Here is a 23,974-nt window from a genome sequence, read left to right as displayed (position 1 = left end):
CTTCCACCTGTGCCTGTAGCCAGACAGACTGCCTGACCATGGATGCCTCTACCCAGATCCTGGTGTGGCTTTGCAGGGACTGTAGCTTGCAATTCCCACTCACTGATCTCCGGGCTGGGGGGACCATCCAGTGTGAAAGGTGCTTGCTGGTAGAATCTCTCAGGTGACAGGTGGAGGGGCTACAGGAGGAGGTGTCCAGGTTGAGGAGTATCTGACTCCATGAGCAGTTCCTGGATAGTATTCATGTGGAAACAGCTGAGCTAACTGTCCCAGTACACAGGACAGCTGATAAACCACTGGTGGTGGAGGAGATAGATCAGGGTGGACACGGGCAGCTTGTTACTTCTGGCAGTAGGCAGTGTTCCACCCCTGCTCAGAACCCTCCCACTGTCGTACAAGGAAACCGTTACACTGTACTTGATACAGGAGACAAAGAATCTCCCCGTACAGCACAGGAGAAGCCTCGTGCCTCCAAGGCTAGGAAGTCTGCTGCCACCACTGCGAGGAGGAAACGTAGAGTAGTGGTGGTCAGGGACTCTCTTCTGAGGGGGACGGAGGCGCCCATCTGTTGCCCTGACATTTCATCTCGAGAGGTATGCTGCCTGCCTGGGGCCTGTATCTGAGACATTACAGAGGCGTTGTCGAGGATTATCAGGCCCTCTGACTACTATCCCATGCTTCTCATCCATGTGGGCACTAATGATACTGTGAGGTATGATGCTGAGCAGGTCAAGAGTGACTTCAGGCTCTCGGGGCATGGGTGAAGGAGTTTGGGGCGCAGGTGGTATTCTCCTCAATCCTGCCTGTCAGTGGTAGGGGCCCAGACAGAGACAGGTGCATCCTAGAGGTGAATGCCTGGCTTCGAAGATGGTGTCACCAGGAAGGCTTTGGCTTCCTGGCGACGGGATGCTATTCCAGGAAGGACTGTTGGGCAGAGATGGTGTTCACCTTTTGAGGAGGGGAAAGACCGTATTTGGACACAGACTAGCTAACCTAGTGAGGAGGGCTTTAAACTAGGTTCGACAGGGGCAGGGGAGCAAAGCCCACAGGTAAGTGGAGAACATGGAAACCTGGGTGATGGGTCAGAAATGGGAGGCAGCATGGGCAACAATGTCAGAGTAAAAAGAGAGTCAGGGCAAAACAGGGAGGCAAAATCAAATCGATATCTTAGATGCCTATATACAAATGCAAGAAGTATGGGTAATAAGCAGGAAGAACTGGAAGTGCTAATAAATACATATAATTATGACATCATTGGCATCACAGAAACTTGGTGGGATAATACACGATTGGAATGTTGGTTGTGAAGGGTACAGCCTGCTTAGGAAGGATAGATAGGGAAGAAAGGGGGGAGGTGTTTCTTTATATATTAAAAATGTACACACTTGGACTGAGGTGGAGATTGATGTAGGAGATGGACGTGTTGAGAGTTTCTGGGTTAGACTAAGAGGGGTAAAAAACAAGGGTGATGTCCTGCTAGGCATCTACTACAGGACACCTAGACAGGTGGATGAGGCTTTTTTTAAACAACTAAAAAGTCAAGCAGGGCCCCAGATTTGGTGGTGATGGGGGACTTCAACTATCCAGATACATGTTGGGAAACTAATACAGCGGGGCACAGACTATCCAGTAAGTTCTTGGATTGTATTGGAGACAATTTTTTATTCCAAAAGGTTGAAAAAGCTACTGGGGGGAAGCTGTTTTAGATTTGATTTTAACAAATAGGGAGGAATTGGTAGAGAACTTGAAGGTGGAAGGCAGCTTGGGTGAAAGTGATCATGAAATCACAGAGTTCACAATCCTAAGGAAGGGTAGAACAGAAAACAGCAAAATAGAGATAATTGATTTCAGGAGGGCAGATTTTGGTAAACTCAAGCCATGTCTACACGTGCACGCTACTTCGAAGTAGCAGCACTAACTTCGAAATAGCGCCCGTCATGGCTACACGTGTTGGGCACTATTTCGATGTTAACATCGACGTTGGGCGGCGAGATGTCGAAGCCGCTAACCCCATGAGGGGATGGGAATAGCGCCCTACTTCGAAGTTGAACGTTGAAGTAGGGCACGTGTAGACGATCCGCGTCCTGCAACATCGAAATAGCGGGGTCCGCCATGGTGGCCATCAGCTGAGGGATTGAGAGACGCGCTCTCTCCAGCCCCTGCGGGGCTCTATGGTCACCGTGTGCAGCAGCCCTTAGCCCAGGGCTTCTGGCTGCTGCTGCGGCAGCTGGGGATCCATGCTGCATGCACAGGGTCTGCAACCAGTTGTCGGCTCTGTGGATCTTGTGTTGTTTAGTGCAACTGTGTCTGGGAGGGGCCCTTTAAGGGAGCGGCTTGCTGTTGAGTCTGCCCTGTGACCCTGTCTGCAGCTGTGCCTGGCACCCTTATTTCGATGTGTGCTACTTTGGTGTGTAAGACGTTCCCTCGCAGCGCCTATTTCGATGTGGTGCTGCCCAACATCGAAGTTGAACGTCGACGTTGCCAGCCCTGGAGGACATGTAGACGTTGTTCATCGAAATAGACTATTTTGATGTCGCTACATCGAAATAAGCTACTTTGAAGTAGGCTTCATGTGTACACGTAGCCTCAGAGGGCTGGTAGGTAAGGTCCCATGGGAAGCAAAACTGAGGGGAAAAACAGCTGAGGAGAGTTGGCAGTTTTTCAAAGGGACATTATTAAGGGCCCAAAAGCAAGCTGTCCCACTGCGTAGGAAAGATAGAAAATATGGAAAAAGACCGCCTTGGCTTAACCAGGAGATCTTGCATGATCTCAAAATAAAAAAGGAATTGTATAAAAAATGGAAACAAGGAAAAATTGCAAAGGATGAATATAGGCGAACAACACAAGAATGCAGGAGAAAGATTAGAAAGGCTAAGGCACAAAATGAGCTCAAACTAGCTACAGGCATAAAGGGAAACAAGAAGGCTTTTTATACATATATTAGAAACAAGAGGAAGACCAGGGACAGGGTAAGGCCATTGCTCGGTGAGAAGGGAGAAGCAGTACCAGGGAACTTGGAAATGGCAGAGATGCTTAGTGACTTCTTTGTTTCAGTCTTCACTGACAAGTGTGATGAAGGAATGCCCAACATAGTGAATGCTTGTGGGAAAGGGGTAGGGTTAGATGTTGAAATAAAAAAAGAACAGGTTAAAAATCAGCAATCAGATTTCTTAAGAATTTGATTTACTATTAGACTTTTTTTCCTCTTGAAGACTGTACAGACAAACAGAAAGGAAGAAAGTCAGAACATTTGTTTTTTAGCTTCAAACAAGGCTGTCACTCCCATTTTGGGGTGACAGCTTTTTAGGAGCAGGAATCGGTCTTTAAACCTTATTAATTATCAGTACTTTTCCCTATTTGAAGAACACCAGTTACATGACAACTGTGCTTACACTTTGTAAACACAAAAGTTTGTGGTACAGTCTTGATCAGATACCTCCATCTCTCATAAGGCAAATGTACAGGTATTTTTCATGACCTTTAAAATGAATTTTTAAATGGATTTCAGCTGCAATTATGTTTTTAGGACATAACACAGAATGCATAATAATTGTGTCATATGAATGCTTCCAAATAAGCACAACTAAAACTCCAAACTTGATCCATGTGTATATGTGTATATATATAAAACAGAACGCAGCTCAGAATCTAAACTTGCCTTCAGCAAATATGAAAGAGAAAAATCTTATTTCTGATATATAACTTTACAAGGACACAATAACTAAGCATTCAGCCTGAATGCTGTCGTACATATATATCCAACAGTTCATACCGTAGTGGTGGGACACCACATAGGTTTTTGTGATGCCGACTTTGGGTGAAAAACCAGTGGTCTGAAGGTGCAATTAATTGAAAGTCTTTCCACAGATACTTGCAGATACTTTGCTGTTAGTCAGATGTGATTCTTTTTGTTCGTTCAATTTCCTGCCATAATAATAGCAAGACTGAGGAAAAGCATGCAGTCTTTCTGCATTCTTACAGAGTTCTTCTTGTTTCAAAAGTGGTATTTCAGGCTCATTTGTGAAAGTAGAGGCATCATCAGGGACAATTTTAAAGATTTTGCAGTCAAATTATGAACTGGTTTCTGGAATATAGCCATGAGATTTCAACTTTTGCTTTGGTGATATATAGAATAGCTCTGAATCACACTTCTTTCTTACAACAGTTGAGTTAATTTTCAACTTGGCTATAGGTTAGCAGTAGGCTCTCCCAATTCCGTAGTTGGACTTCTGGTGCTGATATCACCAGGTAGGTTGTGAAAGCTCTCCACTGGAGGTTTTCAAAGAGAGGCTTCATAGCCATCTGTCTTGGGTGGCTTAGACCAAAGAAATGCTGCATCTTGGCAGACGGCTATATCAGTTGACACATGCAGTCCCTTCTAACCATATGATTCTGTGGTAGCTGGAAAAGGAGGGCTAGGATCAATTTGTGGGTAGCATACGTGTACGGACGAATTACAAATAGTAATAGGGTTAGAGGAGCCAGAAATCAGGATCAGGCACCAACTTGCAGGAGGATGTCAAATAGCACAGTCAGGTTCAATACCAAGGAGTCAGGATCAGGGACTGAGTTACAAACAGAAGGCAAGTAACAAACCTGGGCAAACCAGAAGCAGAAGCTAGAGTCTAGGTGGTGCACAATGAGGCAAGTTGTGGAGTGGAAGCAAGTGGATGCTTTGTGTCATTGCTCACACAGCTCACCATGGCTTCCTGATTTATACACCAGCATGAGACAATTAGTGGGCATTGTTTTGTGGGGGAGAGAGGGGGAGGTCATCACTCAGGTCCTGTTGGGTTGTGCATTTTGCAACGTCAAACTTCATGTGGTTCCTCAGCAGAAGTCCAGCTTACGCTTCCAGCATGGATGCAGACAGTAAGCCCACAACCCCTGCAATCTCTAACAGGGACTGAGCAGTAAAGTGATAAAATTTGCCCTTGACCCAACCTACCAAGATTGCTCGTGCCTAAAGCAGGCTAAGCAAATTCAGAGGGATCTAATACAATTAGGAAAATGGGTAGCACAATGGCAAATGAAATACACTGCTGAGAAATATGACATGTATTGGAAGGTCTATTTTGAACTGCTTATACATGTTGCTGGTTTCTGATGACTTGTCTATACCATGCACAGCAAGCTAGAGTGTGATTCTATAGCACTCTGACTGGCTATGTGGCTTCTATTACTGCACACTAAAAGTTCTGTAGTACCTTTTGATGTAATGCAACACCCTATCTCTCGTATGATCTAGTACAAATAGGAAAGCTTTAGAGACATGGACAGTCTGAAAAGATTGGAAATGTTTAGTTTGAGAGGACATAAGGCATAAAAAATAATAAAGGGCAAAGTTGTGGTAAATCCTGTTTTTTCTTTTGTCTTCTATGTTTAACAAAGGGGATGTTCAGTGAAGTTAAAAGACCGTGCATTGCAAGCCGATAAAAGAAAATACTTTCACACAGCATTCCACATCTGGGACTCATTGCCACAAGATGTTAGCGCCCCAAAGCTTAGTAGGATTTTCAAAATAGTTAAGCCTTTTATATGGATAATGAGAACATCCACTGTCACATTAGATGGGCTATAAACCCACATGCTGCCGAAAATTGGGAATTGGACAGTTTTTTCTGAAGTAATATAAATATGTCCACTAGAGGGTTCTTTGCATTTTGCACCACCTTGCGTGACCTGTGTCAGAAGTATGGATACCTGATGGGTATATTGTTGTCATTTGTGTGGTCCTGGCTGAAGTGCCCTTCATCTATGAGGGAATGGCAACAATTTGAAGGTTATTTGGAATTCTGAGTATTATTGTTTATTACTCTCACACCTGGTAGCAACATCATAGTAGTAGGTAGTCCATCGTGTCTGACGATGACGTCTTGAGCTTGTACAGGCTCATCGGTTGTGGACTCATATGTAGCTGAGGAGTCCAGGCTTTGAATGGCATGGGCGTTCACAGTGGGGGCAAGGGAATTGTCCTGGCTCTGTCAGTGCGGCTGCTGCTGTTGTATTTTTCCTCTCACGAGCATCAGTGAGGCATACACGTCGCTGCTCTTCAAAGTTGTCATACGTGTGTCGTACGAGAGCATGCCAGCCTGTTCGGTCTTTTGCATGCTGCTCTAGTCGATCTGGTTTTAAACCAGGATGAGCAGTGTTGGCCTTCATGCAATCTTTATACCTCTTGTGAGGCCTACCTTGATTCCTTTGCCCTGGGACAGTTCACCGTAGAGGAGTTGCTTAGGGGGTCTTGACTCCTCCATTCGTATGACGTGCCCTGTCCAGCGAAGCTGGGCTTTCGGAATCATGGCTTCAGTGCTCATGGTTCCTGCTTTGTCCAGGACTTCCAGGTTCGTAACTCTGTCCTGCCACTGAATGTGCAGTATTGACCTCAGGCTGCACGTGTAAGCGCTCCAGCAGTTTCATGTGTTTTATGTACAAGGTCCAGGTTTCACAGCCATACAGGAGACTGGTCGAGACTACAGCCTGGTACACTTTCAGTTTCGTGGACTGTCAGAGATTGTGCTGATTCAACACTCGCGCTCTCAGACGTCCTAGTGCCCGGCTGGCCTGGCAGATTCTGGCATTGATTTCTTTGTCAAGGGAAAATACAGACCTGATGGGTCACTTCTCGACCTTCATCCTCTGAATGCTAAAACCAAGATGCTTGAGAGGCTCATCCTTGAAGCCCTTTTTGCTGATGACTTGTGTGCACTTATGGCACACAAGGAATCTGATCTCCAGCTCATTGTCAACAAGTTTGCTGATGCCACTCGCCTCTTTGGTTTGACCATCAGCCTAGGAAAGACCGAGGTACTGTTTTAACCTGCTCCAGGATCTGCTGTTCTCCCTGCTTCAATTTGTATTGAAGGAACAGAGTTAAAAACAGTAGAGGAGTTCAAGTACCTTGGCAGTGTGATAGCCAATGATGGCTCCCTTGACAAATAAATCAATGCCAGAACATCATAGATATTTCTAAACTGGCTACCAGTTCGTGGGTTTTTCCCTAAAAGCATGAAATTTCATACTGCCCATTTTTATGCTCTTTGAATTTTCTTTATTGGCAGTCTGAGCTTCATTGTTGACTTAACTCTTTTTGTATCTACAGTAATATGACAAAAGGATGTATCCTTTGCAGATTGGATGCAATATGTGGTGCTTACTTGACGGGGGGATGTTAAGGAGGACATGGGGATTGATGTAGGAATAGTTTTAACTTTCATTCATTGTAGTTGGAAAAATGTATGTAGTACTGAATGCCAATTAATATAATCTTTGCTCTTGTAAAGATAAAATCTCCGTAAGCAGCTATGCTTTTCTGTCAGATTTTATATAGAGCAGAAAGTTTTATATGCAGCAGTGGCTAATGAGCATACGTGTGCAGCTTTTGTAATCTGTCACTTACGAATTGTGTGCTTAAAAATGCGTTCTATATGAAAGGACTGATAAACCAGGGCTTTGGAACACAGGAGGACACTGGCCAGATAATGATCATGACAGTGATTTGCAGGTTTTGTATCCTAAAAGCGTGACACAAATTAAAACATTTTACAGGTTATTGTTTTTACTTGTCAGAATGTGGTTTACAGGACCATTACAAACTGGTTGCTGCTGTTTATAAATCAGTGATATCAATGTGTTTATGTAGGAAGTCAAACATCATCGTGGTCTGCCCTGATCTCTCCTGACACAGTTGAAGCAACAGTAATGCTATATTTTGTTTTTGATCTCTTGTTTATCAGTAATTTGAAGCAGAGACATTTAAGTAAAACTTCATTCACATACACTGAGAGATACACCAGTAACTTTACAGTGATAAAATGAAATCTTTTACAGGTGCAAATATTGGCATTATGATGAGAACCTGCTCACCTCCAGTATTGTCATTGTCTTCCATAATGAAGGATGGTCCACACTGATGAGGACAATTCACAGTGTGATAAAAAGGACACCAAGGAAATATTTGGCAGAAATTGTGATGATTGATGATTTCAGTAATAAAGGTAATTCAGATGTTAATGCTAAATCTGTAGGAATGGAGGGTGTTTAAGTTTTTAAATTTAGCTTCTTGGACTTATTATTCTGTAATATGGATTGGACTTGAGTGTACAAGAAAAGTAAGATGGTATTCATAGTCATTTTCATGTTGCAGCAAAACACAAGCTGCATCTCAATGGATAGTAATGAAAAGGGAAACATTGGTCTGTATGCATACCAGGGTGACGTGGGGGTATGAGCAGTCATGTGCCCCCAAATGCTGTGGGTGGGAGAGGCAAGGGGCCAGCCAGCAGCTGGCAGAGGGACTAGAGGTGGGATCTGGCACCCACACTAGGGACCCGCACCCTCCTTTACCCATCACGCACCAACTTTAGCAGGGAAAGTGCAGCAACATGGCCCCAGCTCTGCTCCTCTGACTGAGTTGCTCAGGGGAGGGGATGGAATCACCCCTGCACTCACCAGTGGAAAGTTAGGGCCACAATGCTCTGCTTCTCCCACTGCTGCCAGTGAGTACAGGGGAGGGAAGGGTAGACCCCTGCTGCTGGTGCCATCGCCTCCGTTCCCAGGGCCACCTTGGCTGGGAGAGGAGGTGGCACTAGGCAGAGCAAGGACAGTGGAGAAGCTGGCGGAGGGTGGCATGGGTCAGAGGGAAATTCTCCTCACCCTTACCTGGTCTGGGGGTGGGGCCACATGACCAGCACCCCTATCTCTGCCCCCAAGTCTCCCTTCACTGGTCACTCGTATGTATACATTTCTGTTCTATGCATAGAATTTGTGGCAGGTTTTCACCACAGCTTGATTTTCACATTATTGTGGAGATCTGAATTAATTTTCACATTTTGTCATTAATTATTTTTAAAAAGATAATGCACTTAGAGGTAAGTAGAAATAGTGCCCGGCAATATGCCTTATCAGTAACTGTCAAACAGGTGAACATGAAATACTTACCTAATCTGGGCTATGTCTACACTATAAGCATCTGTCTACAGAAGTTACTGTCAGAAGAGGCGTTCCGACAAAACTTCTGTTGACACGTCGTATCTACTCATAAAAGCAGATCGATCTTTTGACCTGCTCTGTTGACAAAAGGTACCTCTGGAGCATCTACACAGCTTTTTGTTGACAGTTTCTGTCAACAAAATGCGTTTTGTCCTTAGGTGCTACGAGTTTTATCAACAAAACTCCAGTTTTGTCTATAAAACTCTCTAGTGTGGACATAGCCCTTGTGTTTTCACGGTTTCTCTTTCAATCGGGGCAGTAGTATTAAATTTGAAAGAAGTGTCTTTTATCTTGCCCTCACCAGGGAATCCTGCCTTAATTCTGAATACAGTCAAAACTGGACTAAAACTGTGCAGTAAATCATATTCATTTTTTCATTCTCAATGTTTTTTCGAGCCACCCATGATTCTTCAAAATACAGTACTGTCTTTATCAGTGCTTATATTTCCTTGAAAGGAAAACTAGAAATTTTTACCCACACATTTTTCCATGAAATATTTTCTTTATTTCATGTTGGCATATAGGCTCTAGCTGCATATCATCAAAGCTTCCAGGCGTTTGTAGTCTTTCCTGCCCAGGCTTGTCATCCCTGTTCGTTCTTGCCTTTCCTTAAAGGTGAACCAAGATGAGAATGTATATCTGCGTGTGTACATATGTAAGATTTCTCTGACTATTTTCCTAGTATTGGTGCCTTCAGGTCTAATGCTCAGTGGCAAAGTAAAGTGAAGCTTACTGAGAAGAGCAAAGGGTGGCAATTGAGATGTAAATGAGGTAATGAATAATATGAAGATCAGTCTGATGTCTGTTCTAAATTTAAAACTGGTCAAAGAAAACACTTCGTTTTGTGCTATGCAGGATTAATCTGCAGGACTCAATGCCACAAGAAGTTGTGGTGGTGGTAAAATTCCTAGTAAGAGTCTGAAAAAGATTAAACACTTTTGTGAATAAAAATATTTGTTTCATAGAAAGGGTATTTGTGATTCTGGCACTGGACTTGAATTTAGGAGCACTGGGTTCAGTTATGGGCTCTACGTTTTCCTGTCTGACTTCAGGCAAATTTAATCTTTTTGTACCTCAGTTCATCATCTGAAAATGGAGAAAACAATGCTTCCCTACCTCATGGGGTCATGCAGCTAAATCTAGAAATAGAGAGCAGGGAGGACAGCTTTCAGGTGCTAAAGTGGTGAGGGGCAAAATAAGTACTCAGGGAATTAGAATGAATTTTTCTGTATAGTCAAGTTTTATTGCATGCATGATTAACATGGGATCTTTGCATGTTCCTCTGAAGCAACTGATACTATCTGTGAGAGTCAAGATTACCTTTATTCAGCTTTTAGTATGGCAGTTCCTATGCATAGCTAGTATTGCCAAAGTCTGATACAAGAGCATTTCCATGCAGTCCATCCCTTTTATTGATTAAAAAAAAATGGACAAAGCATGTCTGATCACGGGAGAGTATAAGCTGCTCCTGGAGTCTGGGATCTGCTGTCCTGTACTCTTCTTTTCCTCTTTGAATAGTTGCATTTGAAGATATGGAGGGTATCTGGCTGTGTGGGGACCCAGCGCAGAAGTGGTTTTTCTTTTGTATTATTAAACAATATGGCACACAATAGACTTAGCTTCTACCTACCCCAGTCTCACGGGTACACTGGAAAAGAATGAATCCTGGAAATTAATTTGATGTTTTGCATGTACAGTATTATTCAAATGATGAATAAACATGGCTTTTTAACAGCCTCCATGAGTTAAGAAAATATTAAGCCCAGAACTGCACTGGAGCCAGGACTGACCCCTGCCATGGGACTTCCCTGGATATGCCCTCCCGGTTTGACAGCAAATAATTGATAATTAATGTTGTAGTATAGTCTTTCAACCAGCTGTGCATCCACTTTATGGTAATATCATCTAGCCCAAGTTCTCTAGCTTGCTTACAAGAATGCCATGTAGGCATGTGTCAGAAGGCTTATTAAAATCAGGATGTATCACAAATACTGCTTCCCGTATTCATTTGGCCAGAATGGGCCGCTCTTTTCCTGTTGACTCATAATGGAATGACACCATCGGAACAGCTAGTTTAGATTTGTGTGTAAATGTTTCCCTAAAGAATAAGGTTTATAATAATTTAGTCAGCAGCTATATACTAGATTTTTCAGCAGTCATCACAGCTGTGTTCACATATAATTTAAGGACTTGCTGAGCCAGTTAAATGAAGGCTAACATCATTGTAAAATCAGATGGCCTATTTAAATACCACAAACTTCTGATAAAATGACTTCACAGTGCTATTCGTGCTGTGTGAAGTATGACTGAGCACTTTATGTAGCTGATTTTCATACACTGTCTGGCATAATAGAAATAGTCCTGCAAAATATATTCAGTGTATAGTAGGGGTGGCCAAATTGTGGCTTGCAAGCTCACAGAGTCTCCCACCCTCACCTCCCAGACCTGTTCTCCGCACTGGATGAGTGAGAGGGAAAGAGTTCAAGGCCTGTGCCTTGCAGTGGTGGGTGGTGAGTTAGGTGCTTCTCTCCAGTAGTGATGGGGTCTCAGGGCTTTAGCCTCAAGGGATGTTCCTGCTGGGGCTCAGAGTTTGAGCACAAACAAGGCTGAAGACCCAAACCCCATAAAGAGCCTCCAATGGGGCTGAAGCCCTGTTTGCTGATGGTCAGGTGAGATGCCACTATGCCCTTGTATTAGTATGAGATTTCAACTGCCAGGGCAGAGCTCACTAGTGACTAGGCTGAGAGCCGCTGAAAAGCAACTAGGTTCTTTGTTTTGTGTTTGGTTTGCACAGTAACAGGAGGAGTCAGGTTACCACTTAATCAATTACTTTGTTTATTTATCTAACAAGTTAAGATCTTACTGTTACAATGTTGCTTTATTTGTTTACCTAGCGAGTTAAGATCTTGTGGTTACAATTGTTACAAGGTTTATACTTTGATTACAAATAGTTAGCATACACTCTAATTCATAGATCTATACTTGTTAAATGCGCGCAAAAAGAAATGAAAAGTAAAATGCCTAGCAGGCCTTATTTTTACCCCTGCATTACCAACGTGGCTTGGCCAGTTTCCTCTCAATCCCTTGGGAAGAAGTCCTTTGTCCCTTTTTTCCAGGAGTCGGGCGTCCCCGGGGACCTGGGGAGACCCCCACCCTCCTGTCCGGCAGGAAAGATGATTGGAGCTCAAATAGGGGGTCTGCTGGACACCTCTTTTATACCCATTGGGTCACGTAGGCTTCTTCCTCGGTTTAATTGAATTAAACTGTCTGATACTGGTTCTCACAGTGAGTTCAAGGGTGTAGTTCACACCTGTGAGGTAGACAATTGAGGGCATTTGTGTCTTAATGGGCTGGAGATTTTTCCTCGTGTCTGGGACCCTGTGGGCGAATCAACTGATGGTAATTAGCCAAGGGCAGTCCTAGGCCCGGCTGTTAATTAGCCCATTGTTCTTAGCTTTGCTCCTGAGCTTCAAAGACCATGGCTAAGATAAGCCCATCTGCGCTCTTGGGCATTCCAGGGCTGGGCTGTGCCTTTTAACCCTTTCGTGCTCTGAAGCACCTAGGTAAGGCAAGATGGAGTAGAGCAAAAGGGGGGGTTCTGTCTGGCTACAAGCCCCAAGACCTAGCAAGTGTTCCCCAGCTCCTTAACGTCTGAAGATCATTATATATACATCTCCCAAAGTCAGTCAGTTTGCTCACCACTGGTATACAAGTATCTAAGATTATAAGAGAAAATGTTAATTTTATTAACCGAGAAACAGTATGACAATATAATTAGCATTGTTGTATAAAATCTGCAGCATCTTAATTACAGGTTGAACATCTTTAGTCTGGCACCCTCAGGACCTGACTGGTGCCAAATGAGAGAATTTGCCAAACTACAGGAAGTCAATATTGTCTATTGTCTAGTATTGTCTATTAGAATGTATTGGGTGTGCCTACATTAGGAACTAACTTCGAAGTTAACTTTGAAGTCAGGCACTACATCAAAGTAGCCAGCACAGAGTTTACACACATTTTCCCTTACTTCGAAGTTAACTTTGAACTAGGGAGCCCAACTTCAAAGTCCTTACTCCATTCCCAGGAATGGAGTAATGTCCTACATCAAAGTTTAACTTCAAAGTAGTGTGTGTGTGTAGATGCTCTACTTCAAAGTTGCTTACTTTGAAGTAAGCAACTTCAAAGTTATTTTTGTAGTGTAGACACAGTCATTTAGGAGTAAATTAGAGCTAAATAAGAGCAGAGCACACTGATAGCCAGGTGGCACTAAACTAGCTTTATCAGCCCACAGAAGACTTGGCCACACCCATGACAAGTGGACATCCAGCTAACTAAAATAATGCCAGACTACAGGTTTTGCTGGACTAGAGAGATTCAGCCTGTACAGTTTCTTATTCTTACAAGTCACTTCATTTCTCTGTGCCTTATTTTCCCAGTCTGTGAAAAGAAGATGGCAGTATTATTAATTTTGTGAAGCACTTTGAGGTCTACAGCTGAAAATCATTATATAGAACTAGGTGGTATAATATTTCCTAATTCTCTTCAGAGTGTTTAACTCCTGAAGTCTGGGAATATTTTTTTACAACTTTAACATAGTGAGGTTTTGATGGCATCCCCTGTATTTTTTAGGGATGGGAGGAAACCAACTAACCAAAACATAATCTGACACCATTTGGCGAGATACCAGCAAAGCGTCATTTCCCAAGCATCTTATGAAGCCCATCTCTGTGAACCTGAGGAGCTGGAGAGCTCCTGCTTTAAGGCTGGCAGAGTGAGACTCCTCACAAAGTGCATGGGAGCTATTACACATTATATAAGCTTCTGAAGCCAGCACTTCTGACAGGCCCTGTCTTCAGCTCTTCAATATTTAGTAAACTGCACCTTATAAATCTGTCAGATGCATGTACAACTCTGCCATTCTTAGCTGCATGCGTCACACATGCCATCGTTGTTAGTGATTTCCTGCCTGTGCATACAGTACCATTTTCAGAGGCTCAGTTGAATCAAATTTTGTTTTGGGTTGAATTGAGAACAATAGCTAAAGATATTAACATTCAAATTTACTCCTTTTCCCGATGTGGAACTTGTTAAATGCAGGTATCAGACAATGTTGACTGAAAAACTTGAGTTTCAGCTGGGGTGGTTTGTGCCACATTAGTTCTGATTCCTCACCTGAGAGCACAGGGAATAGCTTAAGGTTAAGGTGATGATCTCGCTGTTGGCAGTGCTCCTAAATGCCAGGCCATTAAGGGTACCCATTAGTGAATAATTTTATTTATGAATAGTGTTATTCCCCTCTAGTTACCAGGGAGAAATGGCACGGCATCTGCCATGTTGTTTTCATATTTTCAAAACAATTCATCATTTACAATACTCGGTTGGAAGTAGTTTGCTTGTTGAATGGCACTGTTCTGTCTCTGATTGCACTCTTTCCTGTGCACAGTGCCTTTTAGTGGTAGAGCATTTCCGGACTAGGGATTTTTTTGTTTGTTTGTTTTATCAAAAACACATGAGAACAGCAGTGACACAAGTTCTTAAATTCATCACAGTTCTGATACCTTAAATGGAAATGCATTCATTAGTAGGTTGTTAAAATACAAAAATTAATTGGTTAATTATTCCAAAAGCAATGTCTGCTTGATGGCATTGTTTGCAGGTATAAAATATTTCTTTTCCCTTGTTTCTTACAGGGATAGTTTTTGTCCTTTTCTTTTTTTTAACCAAAAATCAGGCATAGAGGGGGGACAGATGGTGTTTCATATTGCTGCAGGAGCCTTATATTTTTTATATTTCTTGGATCCCTCTGTTTTAACTGAACACTATAAAGCTGCATTAACATTGTGTTTTACACATAGGCCTTGATTCAACAAAATGCTATGAAGTCAGAGAGTCTGCTTGTGCTTAAAGTTAGACTAATGCTTAAATACCTTGCCAGACTGAGGCCTTAGTGTACTTTGTAAAGAAAAGGGACCAGATCTTCAGATGTTATAAATTGGCATAGCTCTGTTTGAACCAAAGGAGTTATGCTGACTTGAATCAGCTAAGGGCTCCTGAGCTCAACTTGTTGTTAGTTCTCAGTTAGCAAAGGCTTTCTCTACACTGGCCACTTTTTTAAAAAAATCTTTGTTTTACTGCTACTGGTGCAGCTCCACCGGAGGTAGCAACAGAGAGAGAGCTAGTATAGGCTGGGAACCATTGTTTTTACCAATGTCTAACCCTGCTCAAAGCACATCCAGATGAAACAATGGTACAAATATCAGTTAATGTTGGTGCTTTGACTGTGTTTGTGCTCCTGTTGATGACACCAGTGGACCTGCATCACTGGTAGCAAAAAAGGGAGAGTTTACAGTGGTAGGAAACCCTGTGATAACTTGGGAATTTAAGAAACACTGGCATCAGTAATCAATCAAGGAAGCAAAATCTGAACAGATGAGAGACAAAGGAATATTTAATCAGGCTGTTTTATAATCTTTTATGGATGCTTGGGCTTGAATATTTTGATTAAGGGGATCTTCCTTAAGCATTGAGTTCACTATGTATCCCCTGCATTGACAGCCCTCAGTATTTGAAAATATGTAGGTGGTTCTTCAGCAAAGTCTACAGAAGCCAAGCTACCCAGTCCTGATATTTCTAAAGCTTTTTTTAAAAAAATAAAATCTTAATGTTTTAAAATGCTTATTTTAAAACAAGCATATCTTTACTTTAAACCTACTTTCATATTTTTAAAAAACAGACTATGTCAACTGGGTGGACAAAATTCAGCACTGGGCCAGTGGCAGATTTACTAGATACAAGATGTTAAATTCTGTAGTCTTGCAGCCCTGCAAAGCTAGACCTTGGATCTTTCTAATATTGGAAAGTAGGAAATTCACAGCTTCCCAATGGGAACAACCACTCACTTCTAGCCCTGGAAGGAATTGAGATAATGGACTTTAAAGACCTGAAATACTTACCATTGGAAAAAATATCATAATTAGTGTCTGAGATTTTTATAATTCACACTGGGCTCTGTATAGGTGAATTTATAATAATGAAATCACCTGTCTTTGTAGCCAGAATATGTTAGAAAAATATCAGTTTTAAAGAATGTTCATAGAGAGCTAAGTCTTCTGATAATTTAGGAAAAATATATATAATGATATGGTATAAAGTTTTTATTGACATTTTTGTGTGGTGACTTCATAACTTTCTTGTGGTTATGAATTCACACTGAACTTATTTTTAAAAGTTCTATCCTACATCTATTGTGTATCATCTATATAAAGCATGAGACTTACCTCATATATGTTTATATGTAATAAGTTATCTTTTTTGTAAGTGTGGTAGCTCTACCCAGCAAAGTTATTTTGAAATAACTATCCTAGCATCTACGCAATGCAACTGTTATTTTGAAATAATTTTGAAATAGTGGTTGGCTTATTTTGAAATTGGTAAACCTCTTTCTATGAGGAATAACGCCTCTTACGAATAGCTGTTTTGAAATAGGTGCCGTTAAGACAACGGTTGTGGCCACACTACCCCTCCCTTTCAGAAGGGGCATGTTCATGAAGTATATTGGAAGATTTTAATGAGGCACTGATATGAATTTGCAGCATCTCATTAGCATAATGGCAGCCACACACGATTTGAAAGTGCCACTTTTGAAACGCACACCGCCCATGTAGCCAGGGGCCTTTGAAAGGACCTTCTAATTTCGAAAACCCCTTCTTCATATTTGGTTTTAGGAAGAAGGGGCTTTTAAAATCAGGGGGTCCTTTCAAAACGCCCCCAGCTACGTTGGTGATGTGCATTTCAAAAGCAGTGCTTTCGAATCGCACGCAGCCACCATTATGCTAATGAGGTGCTGCATATTCATACCAGTGTCTCATTAGCATCTACATTAACATGTCCCTTCTGAAAGGGAGGGGTAGTGGGGTCACATCCTGGGAGTAGAGCCTGTTTCAAAATAAGCCATAATGCATCCAACAGCTCTGTTTTGAAATAAGGTCTATGTGTATAGATGCTGTACTTCAAAATAGCTAAGTGCTAGTAGCTAATTTTTACATTTTTGTGTGCAGCAACATTATTTCTAAATGCTTCGTTTTTTGTTTCATTTTTAATGGAGACTTCAATGGTATTTAGGTGTCTTAGGAAAACAACAGATTCAAAAATATTTCTGGTTTGTTTGTTTTGTTTTGTTTTGTTTTGAGGTACAATTCCTGAAGTAAATTTGGATCCATTTTGGATACTTAAAGAGACGTTTTTAGTTCAATTATTAATGTACAACCTGATTACTTACATTTTAAAGTTGGTTTGTGAGAAGTGAGATAAAATTAATAATTTATTAGACTAAATAAATTGGTGCAAACTAGTGTATGGATGCTTGTTTTGTTTTGAGTGACTTGTTTTGGTGTTGGTTAAACCTGTTTTTAATTCACTTGCGCTACATTGAAATATGTCAGTCTTAAATTTAAAAATAAAAACACAATGGGGTTTGCATTGGCTTAACAAAAGCTGTTTCAATTAACCCCTTTATTTAAATCAATAAATAAATAGAGCAAAAACTTACCTGGCTGGGTGCATGTTCAGACTCTTCTGGATTGACTGATTTGTGCAAAGTTGTTCTGCAAGGATAATTGTGTTGTAGGGATATGATTTCCAAACCAGAATATATTTGCACCTCATTTTTTGCCATATTGTAACCAAGAGCAATTTAAATTCTGGCCTCTCCCATCCCTGCTACCCAGCCTGTCTCCTACCATCTTTCCTGAACCTTTCTGTCTGCTTCAGAGGTTTTTCTGCCTACCACCAGTAATTTTAGATCACTTTGTATGTTTTTTAACATAATCAACTGATAGACCATAGTCCAGCCCCCTCAGTCGTCATCCTTCAGGAGCTCTTTTTTATTGCCTTGCTTTAGCTGTTCTGGTCTCAGAGTATGGGAGAGAGACAAGGGTAGGTGAGCTAATTTCTCATGTTGAACTAACTCCTGTTTAGTAGAAGGTACAATCTTTTAAGCCACACAGAGCAGTTGAAGCAGATTGTTCAATCAGAGGTAACACATGTTGACCGCGTCTACACGTGCACGCTACTTCGAAGTAGCAGCGCCAACTTTGAAATAGCGCCCGTCACAGCTACACGTGTTGGGCGCTATTTCGAAGTTGAAACCGACGTTAGGCGGCGAGACGTCAAAGTCGCTAACCCCATGAGGGGATGGGAATAGCACCCTACTTCGAAGTTGAACGTCGAAGTAGGGCACGTGTAGACGATCCACGTCCCGCAACATCGAAATAGCGGGGTCCGCCATGGCAGCCATCAGCTGAGGGGTTGAGAGACGCTCTCTCTCCAGCCCCTGCGGGGCTCTATGGTCACCGTGTGCAGCAGCCCTTAGCCCAGGGCTTCTGGCTGCTGCTGCTGCAGCTGGGGATCCATGCTGCATGCACAGGGTCTGCAACCAGTTGTCGGCTCTGTGGATCTTGTGTTGTTTAGTGCAACTGTGTCTGGGAGGGGCCCTTTAAGGGAGCGGCTTGCTGTTGACTCCGCCCTGTGACCCTGTCTGCAGATGTTCCTGGCAATCTTATTTCGATGTGTGCTACTGTGGCGTGTAGACGTTCCCTCGCAGCGCCTATTTCGATGTGGTGCTGCCCAACTTCGAAGTTGAACGTCGATGTTGCCAGCCCTGGAGGACGTGTAGACGTTATTCATCGGATGTCGCTACATTGAAATAAGCTATTTCGATGTAGCGTGCACGTGTAGACGTAGCCGTTGGAGGCAATCACTTGAAATGAAATGAACAATTGGTTACGTAGTTGTGCATAAAGGATTTGAAGTGGGCTATTAAGGATAGCAGGCAGTGTGATATATTGCAGATTGCAGTGAACCATAAAACCAATATTCCTGGAAGTCCAGGGATTTTTGTGTCCAGCAGAATTCTACATGTAAGTTTCCATGCTTGCTTTTCCAGAGTGTTGTGCAGACTTCCTTTTTAACTGCATCATAGGAAGGGCCATCTGAATACTCTGGGAGAACGTGCTTCAGTACAGGAAAAAGAAACAACTCTTATTTTCACCAAACTCATCAGAATCAACTCCGCACAATCACTATGATCTTTAATAAACTCTTACTGAAAAGTGATAAAGGTGTATCATCAAAAGACCAAAACCACTATATCACCTGTACGTCAACACTTTCCCAGTGTGATCACTCCGTCTTTGATATTTCAGTACTTATCCTCAAGGGAATCCTGCCAACATCTTCAAAAGAGGAGTTTGAGAACTCAAATTCATAACTCTGCTACACATCAGAAGCCATGGACTTTACAGGGATGCTGGTTTTATAGCTCATCACAACAATCTGTAGTACATTGCATTGCCTGCTCTCCTTAATTGGCTATTTCAAGCCCTTTATGCATAACACTCTAGCCCTATTTCATTTTCAATTGGCTGCCTGTAATATAATACCTTTTCTACTTGAGAATCTTTCCCAACTTGTAGTTAGCACTGCTTCCTTCCCGAGATCTGAAGAAGAGCTTGGTTTAGCTCAAGAGCATTTGTACCTTCCACCAACAGTTGCTCCAGTAAAAGAAATGACCTCACCTACCTTCTCTCCTTTTACTGAATACAGCTAACACTCGAAGGACATATTCATTGAGGAGGTTAATGGGAAGCATTGACTGACCCTGAGATGGAGGAGGTTGAAAGGAACTGGATGGGGAGAGGCAGGAGGGAAATCCAGTCTGGCAGAATTTTGCCTCTGTTTCCTGCAGCTTGTGGTGACAAAAACGCATAACTTGACAAAGACATCATACAGATTGCCAAAAATAATTTTATATCAAGTTGAAGTCATGGGGTACAGTAGGGAAGTGTCATAGACCATGGTCTCTGCTTAAAGAGGATTCAGAATCTACTTTTGCAGTCTCTTAATGTAGTGTAGTTGTTTATGTGCGAAAGCTGGAATTCCTGATATGAAATCAGAGAACTTCATAACTAGCTTTTATCACAAATCTTGTGTTTGAGACCTTTTTAACTAAACATATAGATTTCTTTAGTAGATCTGGTCAGTTTTATTTAGTGTACATTAAAAGTCTAAAGTTAAATATTATAATGCGGAAAAATTCTTTTTTTATTATTATTTGATAGCACATTTAAAAGAAAGACTAGACAAGTACATAAAGCAGTGGAATGGCCTTGTAAAGGTATTTCGAAATGAGAGGAGAGAAGGCTTAATTCAAGCTAGAAGCATTGGAGCCCAGAAGGCTAAACTTGGACAGGTAGAAAATGTTTGATAAATAAAATCATTTGTATTTTCTTTTAATTTAAATAGCTATTTTAAACACCTTAAAATTGTTTTGTTATGAATATTATTGAAATTCTTAAAACTTCAGTGAGGTATTACACAATAGTGTGATAAAACACTTGTGTGAATTTGTGTCAAAATTTATGATACATGATAATTAAATCTATGTGATTTGTGTACAGAAATCTCAAATATTATATCTCTCACTGCTTTTTTTTGTTTTTGTTTTTAAAGGTGTTGATTTACCTTGATGCCCATTGTGAGGTGGCAGTTAACTGGTATGCACCACTTGTAGCTCCTATAGCTAAGGACAGGTAACGCTATACTGTTTATCTATAACTCAGAAAGCCTTCTACGAAGAAAAATAGTCACAGTAACAATCTTCATGTTTTGAACCATGTTCAGTGTGTGGTTCATGTTACAACAATCGCATCATCTCCCAGAGTGGAAGATATTGTCATGTAACAAGTGAAATAGTTGTGCAAATGAATTTCTAATTTAGTTTATTTTAATGGCAGTACTGGAATGTGGATTGCATTTAAGAATCCAGTCTGTTGCAATGACTTTCTTATATGACCCCTGTTGTGGAAATGTCCTACTACAGATGAATGAGCAGATTGCTTAAACAAGACTATTGCTAACACCAACCAAAAAATGTGTTTATAGTGAAAACTGAGGAACGAGAAAGAGCTCACCTTTGATTTAGTGGGAATTTTTGGATTACTAAAACCCTATGTCTACATCTACACTAGAAGCATCTGTCTATGGAAGTTACTGTTGGAAGAGGTGTTCTGACAAAACTTCTGTCAACAGATCACTTCTACACACAAAAGCAGATTGATCTTTTGACCCACTCTGTCAACAAAAGGGCCCCCTGGAGCATCTACATGGCTTCTTTGTCAACAGTTTCTGTAGACAAATGCATTTTGTGTGTAGATGCTCTGCGAGAGTTGTCAACGAAATCCCAATTTTATCTACAAAACTCTCTGGTGTAAACATAGCCTGTGTTTTTAAGGTTGCAATAATTTGTTCTTTGTTTCTCTTAAATACAAAATTAGAGAATTGTTTCAAACAAATATTCACTTTTGGAATGTGCTTGCCTTGTCTGCAAGCCCAGATGTTTATAGTTTATTTGTGCAGCTCAGATGTAATAGTTTATTTGTGCGACTCCATTTGAGCTATAGAGCGGGTATGGATCTCAGCTAGCTCTGATCCTTTGAACAACCCGGCTGTTGCAGTTGCTCTGTGCTGTTTGTGTGTGTTGTTGGGTTGGCTTATTCAATAGCTGGGGGAGGGATGCTGGAGTGTGGCATACCTTTATTTTAAAGCTGTTGGCTCCCTCAGCCTCTTGTACCTCTCGACACCTAACCACAAATATGTCCAAGTCTTTAAAAATGTCAAGAAACAAGTCCTGCAGGGCCACTGCATGTACAGTTTAATGCTCCTTTACCTGAGCAATGAAAGACAGAGAAGGCAAGTTCAGGAGAACTTTGAAGAAACAATCTGAACAATACCTGGGGGGGGTGTTTGTGCTGAAGGCCACAGTAATGAGGGAAGCTGCTAGTGCGCAAGCTATGAAATTGAAATTTGCAGAGTTAGATGAAAGAGCTTGTTTTTCAGTCTCCTGGTTAGAGGTAAAATATTATTCTGACATTTTCCCTTGTTTTCCTTTTTTCCTCCTTATATGTAGTATTTGCCTCTAAAAGATGGAAGTATATAGGAAAACTTAAGCTTTCAATTCAGTCAATGAATCAGGGGATCATCTTGTGGAGAAAAAACAAGAGAATGTTTATCTTCATTGCATATGTGTGTCTGGTAGATCACAACAAAGTGTATTTTCAAAAACAAACATAGACTCTCCTAATGTTTGGCCGTTATGTTTAATAACCACTGCTGAGACATGTAATCCAAAAGCAGCTAAGTGTGGTTTGGTTTGGTGTTTCCCTGAAAGAATGGCTTTATAGGACAACAACACAAGCAAATGGTGCCTGCATGGGGGAGCAGACGGAGGGGGAGGTTTTGGGGAAGGAAGAGTAGGGAGGGCCAGCCAGAGGGGCAGGGAGGAACCTTATAGGGACCCCCCATTTCACAATTAAAATTTTGGCTGGGGCATAGGTGGGTGTGCTCCTGAGTGCTATCACAAGTCATCTATGGGCCACACTATAAACAGCAGCAATTATGGGAAAATTGTAAGAGCTTGTACTATCCTTTTACCCTCTTGGGTCTTCCATTTTTTTCCCCTCATTGCCCCAGGTGTTATTTTACCTGAAAGCTAATGTTAGGATTGGTGCGTCTCATCTGTCACCTGTTCTCACAGATTCTGAGGCCAGAAGAGACAGTTGCGATCATCACAGACCTCCTGTATAACACAACCTATAGAACTTCCTGATAATAATTCATACATTAGGTGTTTTAGAAATGCCAGTGACAGAGAATCCACCGTAACCCTTGATAAATTGTTCCAGTCATAAATTTTTAACTGTGAGAATCATTGACACCTTTTTTCCTGTCTGAATTTGGCTTGTGACCCTTGGATTGTGTAATTTAATGCCTGGCATCACCGTGTGGACTGCTGAAGTATACATATTCTTTCTCCGTTACCTTTCTGAGACAATACATATTTACATTTGACCTTTCATTTAAGTTACAGTTCAATAAAAACATAGACGTTAAAGGTAAGTGTAGAAGAATAGACAGCATATCTTTCTTAAATTATATTTTGCTCTCTTCTTCCCCTTCCAAAATGTTTCAGAACTACATGTACTGTGCCTCTAATAGATTACATAGATGGGAATGATTATTCCATTGAGCCTCAGCAAGGTGGGGATGAAGATGGTTTTGCCAGAGGGGCCTGGGACTGGAGTTTGCTGTGGAAACGAATTCCGTTAAGCCACAAGGAAAAGGCCAAAAGAAAGCATAAAACTGAGCCTTATCGGTAAAGCGTGCTGTTTTTATTCTGTGAATTGTTTTGAATGCTATCTAAATCATCTCATTTTTCCCCCTCTTTTCCTATGAACTACGATTTGTGTAAATGTGACATATGGGTCCTTCTACCTAACCACATCCTCACTGCCGCCATCCACAACCCTGCAGAACCACATGCACTGTGCCGCTCATAGATGTCATAGATGGCAACACTTATGCTATTGTACCCCAAGGGGGTGGTGACGAAGATGGGTTTGCTAGAGGAGCATGGGATTGGAGTATGCTATGGAAGAGGGTGCCTTTGACCAAGCGAGAGAAGGAGTTGAGAAAGACAAAAACTGAGCCGTATCGGTAATCACTAAATGACTTACCCTTTTCTCTTCTTAAGGAGATACTGATCTACTAATTATGTGAACCTATTTTTAATATTCTAACAAGTAAAGAAGTTTTGTACAAAAAAAAAATCTTACTATTACTGATTATTTTGGTCAAACACTGCTAATGTAGGTTCACTAACTCCTTGTGCCTGTCTATTTCTGTTATTATATACTTAACACTCCAAGCAAAATATAGGATGTATTTCAAAATAATAATTTTCATCTGGAGAAACTAAAAGCAAAATTTATGGAACTGTTAATGGGGGGCCCTTTTCAGGTATAGGTCTGGGAACAGTAATTGCTTATTTAACTATTTGCTCCATAATAAGCTTGCAACAGATGTTCAAAAAATCATAATGCCAAGATGTTTTCTCTATGGATGCATGTGTACAACTTCTTGTTAACAG

At 41.5% G+C, this 23,974-nt stretch overlaps 1 protein-coding gene across 3 annotated transcripts in view; it reads left to right on the top strand.

Annotated features, from left to right (window-relative positions):
* The window catches only part of GALNT7 (polypeptide N-acetylgalactosaminyltransferase 7), a 118,785-nt gene that overhangs the window by 56,247 nt on the left and 38,564 nt on the right, over nucleotides 1-23,974 (top strand). Inside the window, exons 3-7 of one of the 3 annotated variants that reach the window (XM_074993021.1) lie at nucleotides 7,831-7,997; nucleotides 20,109-20,239; nucleotides 20,500-20,579; nucleotides 23,018-23,200; nucleotides 23,359-23,541. In XM_074993021.1, the coding sequence (XP_074849122.1) occupies nucleotides 7,831-7,997; nucleotides 20,109-20,239; nucleotides 20,500-20,579; nucleotides 23,018-23,200; nucleotides 23,359-23,541 (744 nt within the window). The remainder of the gene's footprint in view (nucleotides 1-7,830; nucleotides 7,998-20,108; nucleotides 20,240-20,499; nucleotides 20,580-23,017; nucleotides 23,201-23,358; nucleotides 23,542-23,974) is intronic. The other 2 variants (XM_074993018.1, XM_074993019.1) reach the window with 2 other exon arrangements.

This window comes from Carettochelys insculpta, chromosome 4, assembly GCF_033958435.1.
Source record: "Carettochelys insculpta isolate YL-2023 chromosome 4, ASM3395843v1, whole genome shotgun sequence".
Lineage (NCBI taxonomy): Eukaryota > Metazoa > Chordata > Testudines > Carettochelyidae > Carettochelys > Carettochelys insculpta.
The sequence above is the reverse complement of the archived record's forward strand: the minus strand, read 5'-3'. Positions and strand labels throughout refer to the sequence as shown.